This window comes from Oncorhynchus mykiss, chromosome 1, assembly GCF_013265735.2.
Source record: "Oncorhynchus mykiss isolate Arlee chromosome 1, USDA_OmykA_1.1, whole genome shotgun sequence".
Classification (NCBI taxonomy): Eukaryota; Metazoa; Chordata; class Actinopteri; order Salmoniformes; family Salmonidae; genus Oncorhynchus; species Oncorhynchus mykiss.
In genome coordinates this window covers 41,831,636-41,845,000 of record NC_048565.1, presented here as the reverse complement: position 1 = coordinate 41,845,000, position 13,365 = coordinate 41,831,636, and the positions used below count along the sequence as shown (strand labels likewise).

Sequence of the window (13,365 nt, the reverse complement as noted above, 5' to 3'; positions counted from 1 at the left end):
TTCATGGCATGCCTCCACTTCTTCATGTTATGTCTCCACTTCTTCATGGCATGCCTCCACTTCTTCATGGCATGCCTCCACTTCTTCATGGAATGCCTCCACTTCTTCACGACATGTCTCCACTTCTTCATGGAATGCCTCCACTTCTTCACGACATGTCTCCACTTCTTCATGACATGTCTCCACTTCTTCAAGACATGTCTCCACTTCTTCATGACATGTCTCCACTTCTTCATGTTATGTCTCCACTTTTTCATGGCATTCCTCCACTTCTTCATGGAATGCCTCCACTTCTTCACGACATGTCTCCACTTCTTCATGACATGTCTCCACTTCTTCATGTTATGTCTCCACTTCTTCATGGAATGCCTCCACTTCTTCATGACATGTCTCCACTTCTTCATGTTATGTCTCCACTTCTTCATGGCATGTCTCCACTTCTTCATGACATGTCTCCACTTCTTCATGGCATGTCTCCACTTCTTCATGGCATGTCTCCAATTCTTCACGACATGTCTCCACTTCTTCATGGAATGCCTCCACTTCTTCACGACATGTCTCCACTTCTTCATGGAATGTCTCCACTTCTTCATGGAATGTCTCCACTTCTTCATGGAATGTCTCCACTTCTTCATGGAATGTCTCCACTTCTTCATGACATGTCTCCACTTCTTCATGGAATGCCTCCACTTCTTCACGACATGTCTCCACTTCTTCATGGAATGTCTCCACTTCTTCATGGAATGCCTCCACTTCTTAATGACATGTCTCCACTTCTTCATGGAATGTCTCCACTTCTTCATGACATGTCTCCACTTCTTCATGACATGTATTCAGTTCTTCATGACATGTCTCCACTTCTTCATGACATGGCTCCACTTCTTCATGACATGTCTCCACTTCTTCATGGAATGTATCCACTTCTTCATGACATGTCTCCACTTCTTCATGGAATGTCTCCACTTCTTCATGAATGTCTCCACTTCTTCATGGAATGTCTCCACTTCTTCATGGAATGTCTCCACTTCTTCATGGAATGTCTCCACTTCTTCATGACATGTCTCCACTTCTTCATGGAATGCCTCCACTTCTTCACGACATGTCTCCACTTCTTCATGGAATGTCTCCACTTCTTCATGGAATGCCTCCACTTCTTAATGACATGTCTCCACTTCTTCATGGAATGTCTCCACTTCTTCATGACATGTCTCCACTTCTTCATGGCATGTATTCCGTTCTTCATGACATGTCTCCACTTCTTCAAGACATGTCTCCAGTTCTTCATGACATGTCTCCACTTCTTCACGACATGTCTCCACTTCTTCATGACATGTCTCCACTTCTTCATGACATGTTTCCACTTCTTCATGGAATGTCTCCACTTCTTCATGGAATGTCTCCACTTCTTCATGGAATGTCTCCACTTCTTCATGGAATGTCTCCACTTCTTCATGGAATGTCTCCACTTCTTCATGGAATGTCTCCACTTCTTCATGGAATGCCTCCACTACTTCATGGAATGCCTCCACTTCTTCATGGAATGTCTCCACTTCTTCATGGAATGTCCCCACTTCTTCATGACATGTCTCCACTTCTTCATGACATGTCTCAGATTCTTCATGGAATGTCTCCACTTCTTCATGGAATGTCCCCACTTCTTCATGACATGTCTCCACTTCTTCATGACATGTCTCAGATTCTTCATGTTATGTCTCCACTTCTTCATGGAATGCCTCCACTTCTTCATAGAATGTCTCCACTTCTTCATGGAATGTCTCCACTTCTTCATGACATGTCTCCACTTCTTACTGGAATGTCTACACTTCTTCATGGAATGCCTCCACTTCTTCATGGAATGTCTCCACTTCTTCAAGACATGTCTCCACTTCTTCATGACATGTCTCCACTTCTTCATGACATGTCTCCACTTCTTCATAACATGTCTCCACTTCTTCATGACATGTCTCCACTTCTTCATGGAATGCCTCCACTTCTTCATGACATGTCTCCACTTCTTCATGGAATGTCTCCACTTCTTCATGACATGTCTCCACTTCTTCATGGAATGTCTCCACTTCTTCATGACATGTCTCCACTTCTTCTTGGAATGCCTCCACTTCTTCACGACATATCTCCACTTCTTCATGGAATGTCTCCACTTCTTCATGGAATGCCTCCACTTCTTCATGACATGTCTCCACTTCTTCATGGAATGTCTCCACTTCTTCATGCAATGTCTCCACTTCTTCATGGAATGTCTCCACTTCTTCATGGAATGTCTCCACTTCTTCATGGAATGTCTCCACTTCTTCATGGAATGTCTCCACTTCTTCATGGAATGTCTCCACTTCTTCATGGAATGTCTCCACTTCTTCATGACATGTCTCCACTTCTTCATGGAATGCCTCCACTTCTTCACGACATGTCTCCACTTCTTCATGGAATGTCTCCACTTCTTCATGGAATGCCTCCACTTCTTCATGACATGTCTCCACTTCTTCATGGAATGTCTCCACTACTTCATGACATGTCTCCACTTCTTCATGACATGTATCCAGTTCTTCATGACATGTCTCCACTTCTTCAAGACATGTCTCCAGTTCTTCATGACATGTCTCCACTTCTTCATGACATGTCTCAGATTCTTCATGACATGTCTCCACTTCTTCATGGAATGCCTCCACTTCTTCATGGAATGCCTCCACTTCTTCATGGAATGTCTCCACTTCTTCATGGAATGTCTCCACTTCTTCATGGAATGCCTCCACTTCTTCATGGAATGTCTCCACTTCTTCATGTTATGTCTCCATTTCTTCATGGAATGCCTCCACTTCTTCATAGAATGTCTCCACTTCTTCATGGAATGTCTCCACTTCTTCATGACATGTCTCCACTTCTTCATGGAATGTTTCCACTTCTTCATGGAATGCCTCCACTTCTTCATGGAATGTCTCCACTTCTTCATGGAATGCCTCCACTTCTTCATGACATGTCTCCACTTCTTCATGACATGTCTCCACTTCTTCATGACATGTCTCCACTTCTTCATGACATGTCTCCACTTCTTCATGGAATGCCTCCACTTCTTCATGACATGTCTCCACTTCTTCATGGAATGTCTCCACTTCTTCATGACATGTCTCCACTTCTTCATAGAATGTCTCCACTTCTTCATGGAATGCCTCCACTTCTTCATGACATGTCTCCACTTCTTCATGACATGTCTCCACTTCTTCATGGAATGTCTCCACTTCTTCATGGAATGCCTCCACTTCTTCATGGAATGTCTCCACTTCTTCATGACATGTCTCCACTTCTTCATGACATGTCTTCAAGACATGTCTCCACTTCTTCACGACATGTCTCCACTTCTTCATGACATGTCTCCACTTCTTCATGGAATGTCTCCACTTCTTCATGACATGTCTCCACTTCTTCATGGAATGTCTCCACTTCTTCATGACATGTCTCCACTTCTTCATGACATGTCTCCACTTCTACATGACATGTCTCCACTTCTTCATGACATATCTCCACTTCTTCATGACATGTCTCAACTTCTTCATGACATGTCTCAGATTCTTCATGACATGTCTCAGATTCTTCATGACATGTCTTCATGAAATGTCTCCACTTCTTCATGACATGTCTTCAAGACATGTCTCCACTTCTTCATGACATGTCTCCACTTCTTCATGACATGTCTCCACTTCTTCATGACATGTCTCCACTTCTTCATGACATGTCTCCACTTCTTCACAACATGTCTCCACTTCTTCATGGAATGTCTCCACATCTTCATGGAATGTCTCCACTTCTTCATGGCATGCCTCCACTAGTGCATCTGCATGTCTACGAGCCATAAATCTTAATCAAAGAAATGACTTGATATTCAATACATGCAGTGAGAAAAACAACACTTTCGATCCAAACAGGGGAGAAGCAGAATATTCTCACATCCCTGGTGAAAAGTGATATGAGGCGAACTGGGCTTGGTAGAGAATGTCACAGCCATCTATTTCCATGCGGCGTCTCTGAGCATATGGCTCTGCTGTGCACTGTTAGGGTCTGTTTTCTCTTTTCTCTCCGTCTCCAACTCTGTTTATTCTGCAGAGGGCCAACACATGTCAGGAATACTGATCCATTTGGAGAGAGACAGGGGGATGGTTCTAGGAAAGACTGTGTGTACACACAGACAGATACGGAAGAAAGAGTGCATGCACGTTTGTGCTTAAGCATACACACACACATGGACAAAAGAACACACTACAGACACGCACACACACACACAAGCACATACCTTCCCAGGCATTTTCCATGTGACTGCAGAGAGCAATGCCAATCCAATCCAGACTCCAGAGCATGTTTCTTCCTCTGTTTCTCCCTTTTGACTGACACTATCTGATAAGGCAATGTCTCAGACTGGCTATTAAGCTCTCTCTACATGGGATGGTGCCGAAATTGGATTTTTTACGCACATACTGAATACACCTTGGGTTATATAGCAGCATCAATATTCTGACAAGGACTAGGACTTTCTCTCACAAGACTGCAGACTGCAGCTGATGTGGCAGATAAAAAACAGAGAACGCATGGCTGTGCACCAAATGGCACCCTAGGGCCCATAGGGCTCTGGTCAGAACTAGTGCACTATATAAGGAAAAGGATGCCATTTGGGACACAGCCCATGAGTGTAACCCTCATGTTCTAAGGTTTTAATGCCGACGTGTTATTCGGTATGCACGTCTGTCTGGCAAACTTCACTTTACATGTTCATGTAAATGGTATTAAGTGGGATTGTGAAAAGTTGTCAGTACTTACAAGAGAGGGGTGGGTAGTTATTGTTGTAATCTCACTGGCCTACATTTCTTAAATCCTACCATTAATCCTTATCATCAAATTAGCTCCATCCTGTTTCCTCTGTGATGCGCCCACATGGGGCAATTGTACTGGGTTTTATGGATTTCTGACTGCTGTATATGCTTAGCGTTCAAGGCTCTAGCATTTAATTAGGAGGTAATTCATCATTGAACTGCACATTTTTTTAACCCTTAATTTATTGTCATTCTAGTCTGAAATACATTTTTTCCCAGGTAGCTCTAGTGTCATTTCTGATTCGGATCTCATTTTCTCCACATCACCATCTGTGTGTAGATTTCCTCTTGACTATTTCTATCACCTTGTCTCAGTCATCTCTTAGTTGTGTCCTATGAAAGTATATTTTATCTTGCGTAATAAATTAAATACAATAAAGAACTCATGTTCAGTAGAGTTAAATTGGAAGAAAATGTTCAGAATAGCCCTACATCTTGTTTTCAGCTATGATGTACCTTAATAAACACAACCCAGTTCACATGGTCCTCAGGTGAGGTGTGTTGCTGTAGTCGTTGCTCTCTGCTCACCTGTACCCGCTGAGGGTGTCCATGCAGGTGCCTCCATTGAAGCAGGGGTTTGTGGCGTAGGAGGAACAGGCCTGGTGGACACGGTCCCTGGCGGTGCAGCCACACACGGCTGAGGAAGTCACTGTCACAGACACCAGGGCCATGTTGCCAGCATCCACCAGGGTGGGCGTGTCACTGACGCTGAGGTATGTGGAGCAACCCCCACCCGCCCTGCAGTCTGTGTACACACACTCATCCACCTGTACCTGGGACACATTCACCCGCAGCAGAGACTGCAGCTAAGGAAAGAGAGTGAAAGAGAGAGGGAGAGAACAAAGGAAGGAAGGAGTGTGATGAGGCAAGTTGATACTCCTTGCACATAGACATATTTACATTCAAATAACCAAGGGCGTAAAATGGCCGATTTCTTTTCAATAAATGACTGAGGTCTGAGAAAGACAGACAGAGAAAAGAGGGAAGGAGATGAAATGAGTGAGGGATGGAGGGAGGGAAGAAGCGGATGCTAGGATACAGACTGGAGTATGTTCTGGGATTCATTCGATGGCATTGAGAAGTTTATTTACCTAGGCAAGTCAGTTAAGAACAAATTCTTATTTACAATAATGGCCTACTCCGGCCAAACCCGGACAACGCTGGGCCAATTATACATAATTATAATTATCAGCCGGTGACTGCTTTGATAAAGGTTAAATAAATAAAAAATATATTAAAAAATGTACAGTGATCGTACGTACATATCCCAAACAGAAGCAACATCCACACTGAGCTAAAGGCTTGAGCTGACGCTTTCAAGGAGTTTCAAGGAGTGGGACACTAATCTGGACGCTTATAAGAAATCTCACTACGCCCTCCGACGAACCATCAAGCAGCCAAAGCGTCAATACAGGACTAAAATCAAATCCTACTACACCGGCTCTGATGCTCATCGGATGTGGCAGGGCTTGCAAACTCAAAAATTCACAAAACTCACAAATTACAACGTGAAACCCAGGTGCGAGCTGCCCAGCGACGCAAGTCTACAAGAAGAGTTAAATGCCTTCTATGCTCACTTCGAGGCTAACAACACTGAACCATTTGTGAGAGCACCAGCTGTTCTGGACAACTGTGTGATCATGCTCTTTATAGCCCCTGCAAGACCTTTAAACAGGTTAACATTCACAATGCCGCACGCCCAGAAGCATTACCAGAACACGTACTCAGAACGCTGACCAGCTGTCTAGTGTCTTCACTGACATTTTCAACCTCTCCTTGACCCATTCTGTAATACCTACATGTTTCAAGTAGACCACCATAGTCCCTGTGCCCAAGAACGCCAAGCTAACCTGTCTAAATGACCATTGCCCCGTAGCACTCATGTCTGTAGCCATTAAATTATTTGAAAGGCTTGTCATGGCTCACATCAACACCATCATCCCAGACACCCTAGGCCCACTCCAATTCGTACACCACCCCAACAGAAACACAGAAGACGCAATCTCTGCTGCAGTCCACACTGCCCTTTCCCACCTGGACAAAAGGAACACCAAAGTGAGAATGCTGTTCATTGAGTACAGCTCAGAATTCAACACCATAGTGCCCTTTCAAGCTCATCACTAAGCTTAGGATCGCCACGCTGACCCTCAACACCCTTCAGTGGTGCGTGCTTAGTCCCCTCCTGTATTCCTTGTTCACCCACGACTGTGTGGCCGCTCATGACTCCAACACCATCATAAAGTATGCCGACAACACAGCGGTGATAGGCCTGATTACCAACGACGAGACAGCCTATAGGGAGGAGGTCAGCGACCTGGCACTGTGATTCCAGGACAACAACCTCTCGCTCATCGTCAGCAAGGCAAAGGAGCTGATCGTGGACTACAGGAAACAGAAGGCCGAGCACAGCCTCATTCACATCGACAGGGCTGTAGTGGAGCAGGTCAAGAGCTTCAAGTTCCTCTGTGTCCACATCAGTAAGGAATTATCATGGTCTAAACACGCCAACACAGTCGTGAAGAGGGCACGACAACGCCTCTTCCCCCTCAGGAGGCGTTATAGATGTGCACCATTGAGAGCATTTTGACTGGCTGCATCCCCGCTTGGTATGACAACTGCTTGGCAGCCAACCCCCTTTTTATTTACACTTTTATTTTACACCGGCTCAATGCACACTCACTGGACTCTACCCACACATACTACACTGACACTCCAACACACACACACACACACATATATATATATATATATACAGTGCCTTGCGAAAGTATTCGGCCCCTTTGAACTTTGCGACCTTTTGCCACATTTCAGGCTTCAAACATAAAGATATAAAACTGTATTTTTTTGTGAAGAATCAACAACAAGTGGGACACAATCATGAAGTGGAACGACATTTATTGGATATTTCAAACTTTTTTAACAAATCAAAAACTGAAAAATTGGGCGTGCAAAATTATTCAGCCCCTTTACTTTCAGTGCAGCAAACTCTCTCCAGAAGTTCAGTGAGGATCTCTGAATGATCCAATGTTGACCTAAATGGCTAATGATGATAAATACAATCCACCTGTGTGTAATCAAGTCTCCGTATAAATGCACCTGCACTGTGATAGTCTCAGAGGTCCATTAAAAGCGCAGAGAGCATCATGAAGAACAAGGAACACACCAGGCAGGTCCGAGATACTGTTGTGAAGAAGTTTAAAGCCGGATTTGGATACAAAAAGATTTCCCAAGCTTTAAACATCCCAAGGAGCACTGTGCAAGCGATAATATTGAAATGGAAGGAGTATCAGACCACTGCAAATCTACCAAGACCTGGTCGTCCCTCTAAACTTTCAGCTCATACAAGGAGAAGACTGATCAGAGATGCAGCCAAGAGGCCCATGATCACTCTGGATGAACTGCAGAGATCTACAGCTGAGGTGGGAGACTCTGTCCATAGGACAACAATCAGTCGTATATTGCACATCTGGCCTTTATGGAAGAGTGGCAAGAAGAAAGCCATTTCTTAAAGATATCCATAAAAAGTGTCGTTTAAAGTTTGCCACAAGCCACCTGGGAGACACACCAAACATGTGGAAGAAGGTGCTCTGGTCAGATGAAACCAAAATTGAACTTTTTGGCAACAATGCAAAACGTTATGTTTGGCGTAAAAGCAACACAGCTCATCACCCTGAACACACCATCCCCACTGTCAAACATGGTGGTGGCAGCATCATGGTTTGGGCCTGCTTTTCTTCAGCAGGGACAGGGAAGATGGTTAAAATTGATGGGAAGATGGATGGAGCCAAATACAGGACCATTCTGGAAGAAAACCTGATGGAGTCTGCAAAAGACCTGAGACTGGGACGGAGATTTGTCTTCCAACAAGACAATGATCCAAAACATAAAGCAAAATCTACAATGGAATGGTTCAAAAATAAACATATCCAGGTGTTAGAATGGCCAAGTCAAAGTCCAGACCTGAATCCAATCGAGAATCTGTGGAAAGAACTGAAAACTGCTGTTCACAAATGCTCTCCATCCAACCTCACTGAGCTCGAGCTGTTTTGCAAGGAGGAATGGGAAAAAATTTCAGTCTCTCGATGTGCAAAACTGATAGAGACATACCCCAAGCGACTTACAGCTGTAATCGCAGCAAAAGGTGGCGCTACAAAGTATTAACTTAAGGGGGCTGAATAATTTTGCAAGCCCAATTTTTCAGTTTTTGATTTGTTAAAAAAGTTTGAAATATCCAATAAATGTCGTTCCACTTCATGATTGTGTCCCACTTGTTGTTGATTCTTCACAAAAAGGGGTGACAAAGTAGTTGACAAAGTCATCGGCAGAGAGGGAGGAGGAGGTGGGTGATTAAAGAGGGAGGAGAAGGTGGGTTAGAAGCAGAAGTTTAAGATTTAGAGTGATTGAAAGTGGCTTTAGCAGCATATACAGAAGAAGAGAAGGTAGAGAGGAGAGAGTAAAAGGATGATGGGTCATCCAGACGTTTAGATTTCCTCCATTTTCGCTTAGCTGCCTGCAGCCCTGTTCTGTATGTTCGCAATGAGTCACTCATCCACGTAGCAGGAGGGGAGGGCCAAGCTGGCTGGGAGGAAAGGGGACAGTGTGAGTCATAGGATGCAGAAAGGGAGGAGAGTAGGGTCGAAGAGGCAGAATCAGGAGACAGGAGGGAGACAGATTTAGTATAAGGGAGAGATGATCGGATAGAAGAGGAGAGAGTAGTGAGAGAGAGAGAGAGAGAGAGAGAAGATTGCGACGACGCATGACCATCTGGGTAGGGGCTGAGTGGCTAGGGTTGGAGGAGAGGTCGACAGAAAAGGAAACAAGGTAGTGATCAGAGACCTGGATGGGGGGGGGGTTGCAGTGACTGCATTGTTGGGAAAGGGTTCGTAAGTAAGCATTTCACGGTAAATCTACACCTGTTGTATTCGGCGCACGTGACAAATAACATTTAATTTGCTTTGATTTAAAAGATAGAGGGAAGTAGTTGGGGAGAGATAGAGAGAGAATGAGGAAGAAGGTATGAACACACAAGGGGGAGAGTTGGTGTGAACAACATGAATGAAAAGGATATGAATGCACACTGCACCTCTTGGCTGATAAAGGAATTATCTCAAGAAAGCCAAGCTCTGCTATGCACCTAGAGATGTATGAGCTAAGATCCCTATCTTCAAGAAGGGAAAACTTTGAGGCGTACCTTCTTCTTATGCACCGCAAGGAATCCATGTAGTTTCTCTGGGCGAAGGTAGCTGTCGCTGTGCACAGAGAAGCGCACGTCCAGCGTCTTCAGTCCTACGTCTGTCAGGCTGAATACGTTGATGGCGCCTAATCTGACGGCCAGGTGTTCAGACAGGAAGCCCCTGAACATATCCTGTCGACTCGTCTTGTCCACCTGGGACTCAATAAAATCCCGGGCAGTGATGCCTGCAGAAGGGAGAAATAAAAAACAAACACACAAAACACACACACACACACACAGAGAAAGAGAGATACACACATACACACGTTCACTGAACGTTCACTACTCACTGACAGGCAGAGTGGATCAAAGTGTTCTCAGTCTTGGTTCTATTATCAAATGTCATCTCCAAAACTCCTCTAGATGGACATACGCTGGCTACACGTCAGTTCACTTACCCATGAGGTGAAACTATTTTACTTCCTGTTATTTCATTATTTCCAGCGAGACCTGACTCTTTGGTTCTGGTATAAACCATTTGACGGCCTCACTATTAAATAGATTTAGAGGTCAAAGCATTAGCTATGCGTCTCCTCTAATAATATCGGAGAGGGTGGAAAAAGTAATCTTTAATCTATACAAAGTGAAAACGATTCCCTAGTATGCCTAATAGCCTTATAGTCTATTCATACAATGGATTTTCAAATGTCAAGGACTAACCTGGCAGTGTGAAATTGACCTTAACAATTGGGATATGCCCAGAGAGAGCCACAAGACCAAGACATTAAACTGCATTTGTTTTTGTGAAAAAGGCACCACATGTTTGACACACACTGCTACTTGAAGTGATAGGGACTATTGGTTGTATAGATGTGTGGTAAAGTACATGCCTTACAGCTTGTACGGGAGACCGCGAGACCCACATTCAACGTCAAATGCTTTGATCTTCAGGAAAAGCTTAAAAAGCAACCTGGATCCATTGGGTTTGCTAGCTATTCCAGATCCTGAGACTTTATAACTCATTTCTTCTTCTTTCTCCTGTTTAAGTTCACTGAGCAGACGCTGATTCCACCTTAATTCATTTGACAACCTCATCCACTCTAATGTCTGAGTGTATTCAGTCATAATAACTTGGCAGTTATTGTCTTTCTCAAAGCAAACACATTTCTTGAAAGCTACACTCTATATCTCTCCAACAAAGGAACGAAAGAAAAGGAGAACAAAAAACAGATGCTTGGTGTGGGTGGAAAGACAAGTGACAGAGAGCGAGAGAAAGGAAAACAAATGGACAAAGTAACTCATGTTGACAGGTTCAGACTCCAGAGCTGGTATCAACATAAACTTTGTTAGATAATCTTCTCCTATAGAGCAATCCTGCTGTGGAGTAACAGCAGCAGCAGTAGCATCAATGTAGTTGCTGAACTGTGAGTGGGTCATGACTTGACTAGGGCCTGAAGCTTTAATTTATCCCGTGACCTGACGGGAGAAACTTTTGGCCCAAACTTTCTCCTGTCAAGTCACGTACTGTAGTCATAAAAAAAAACAAGACTCTGTCTGAAAACCTCACTAGCTGCCAAATTATTACTTCTTCTGTTCTTGTTTCCTGAATTCCTCACCAAGCTCATTGGATGACGAGGTCCAGAGAGAGACCTTGAGTCCTATCCTCCAATGCGCTTTGAGAGGAATTGAGGAAACAATAAGGATAGAGGAAACAAGGATTTGACAGCATGTATTCTTTTCAGACACAGCCTTTATAATGAGGGCCTGTGTTTTTGCTAATCAAGTCACATGACCTGGATTTGAATCATTATTTTAAGCCTTTTCCCAGAAATTAGAATTAGACCAAAAATGAATGAAATGGTCTGAGGAAGGTGCTATGACGCAAATGAAAAGGGGACAGTTTGATGAAAAAGCTTTAAATAAAGGTTCAACCGTGACATGATTAACCAAAACACAAGGCCCTATCATAGACTGTAGATTAGATTAGAACGACACTGTCACGCTGCTGTAGCCTACCTGTGAGACGCAGGGAGGCTGACAAATGGATTGCCTGGTCCTCCAGCTCCCGCACGTGAACTGTGACCCCCGAGACCACGTCCGGCCACACCCCATCCGACACGCCCACTCTGAGATAGTAGCTGCCCGCTAGGGTATTCTGTCTGATGGCCAGGTGACCTGTACTCTTGTCTAAGGTGAAATACCTGTTGGTAGGGCAGGAACGTTGTGGTAAACTTGAATGACTGGGTAGTATTCATTACGGCATGCAATGGAAAATATAAAAAAATAGATATAAATAAGGAAATAAGTGTCTATTATTGGAAAAGGCCAAGTAGTTCCTCCTTGTTCAAGTCCATATGAATGAAACAGGAATGTGTAAAATATGCAATTGGGATTTTTATTTTACCCCCTGACTGTGATGGATGCTAAATTGTAAACAATCACGGAGAAAACATTCTTGATCTTTTTTCCCCCACAATTCCACCAGTTGACAGGATACAAATGCATCCTCCGATTGTTCTGAATATGATGGCCATGTTCAGCATAGTAGCAATCACTGTTGATTATATTTCTTCATCATTTCAACACATAGGGAACGTTCTTTAGGGGTTGAGGCCATCGGATCAGATGTTCATGTTGAATAAGCACTGGCTGACCAAGTATGAAATGGTGTTGATTTTATATGATATCCTCCAATCCCTTCCATCTCTATTTGTATATATGATAACTGTTTAACTGATTATCTGTCCTGTACATAGAGATCTCCTGTAACATGTTGTCAACGGTGTCTTCTTACTTATAGACAAACATAACACCTACTTCATTCCTCTTGCATCTAAGGTGTAGGTCTTGTTGTCCCAATCATCAGGATCAGGGGCATAGACCTTGCCCAGTGAAGTAGTCTGCATCTTTCCTGTACAACGCACACAAAGACATTGATTTTTGTCTGAAAACAAACCCAACGTGATAGAGGCCCCAGGTCGCTTATCTTTAGCCCTTTTCTTATTTGCTGTTCTGTGATTCTGCTGTTTCTGTTCTTCCTATTCTGTTCGTGAGTGTGAAGTCCCACTGTCTGGGTTGAATAGACTCCCAGTACTTGAGCTGCGAGGAGCACTGAGGGCTTAAGGAAGTCAGGGCTATCTCAGTATGGATTATGTTATTATCGAGTCCCAGCGCCAGGGTACTGCAGCTGGGTAAACAATGGGAGCCTGTATGAATGTATGTGTCATGTTGCTGCAGTGTTTCATACAATTACTGAAAACTAAACTGAAACAGCCAGGTCCATGATTAGAATGTTAATTGGCCTAACAATCCCCCCTG

General features: G+C 43.8%; 1 protein-coding gene across 1 annotated transcript in view; it reads right to left on the bottom strand.

Moving 5' to 3' along the window:
- The window catches only part of LOC110532307 (neural-cadherin-like), a 61,801-nt gene that overhangs the window by 29,983 nt on the left and 18,453 nt on the right, over window positions 1–13,365 (bottom strand). The window contains exons 14-17 of the mRNA XM_036989578.1: window positions 12,865–12,958; window positions 12,064–12,248; window positions 10,066–10,292; window positions 5,403–5,680 (exon numbers count right to left, since the gene is read on the bottom strand). Coding sequence (XP_036845473.1) covers window positions 5,403–5,680; window positions 10,066–10,292; window positions 12,064–12,248; window positions 12,865–12,958 — 784 coding nt within the window. The remainder of the gene's footprint in view (window positions 1–5,402; window positions 5,681–10,065; window positions 10,293–12,063; window positions 12,249–12,864; window positions 12,959–13,365) is intronic.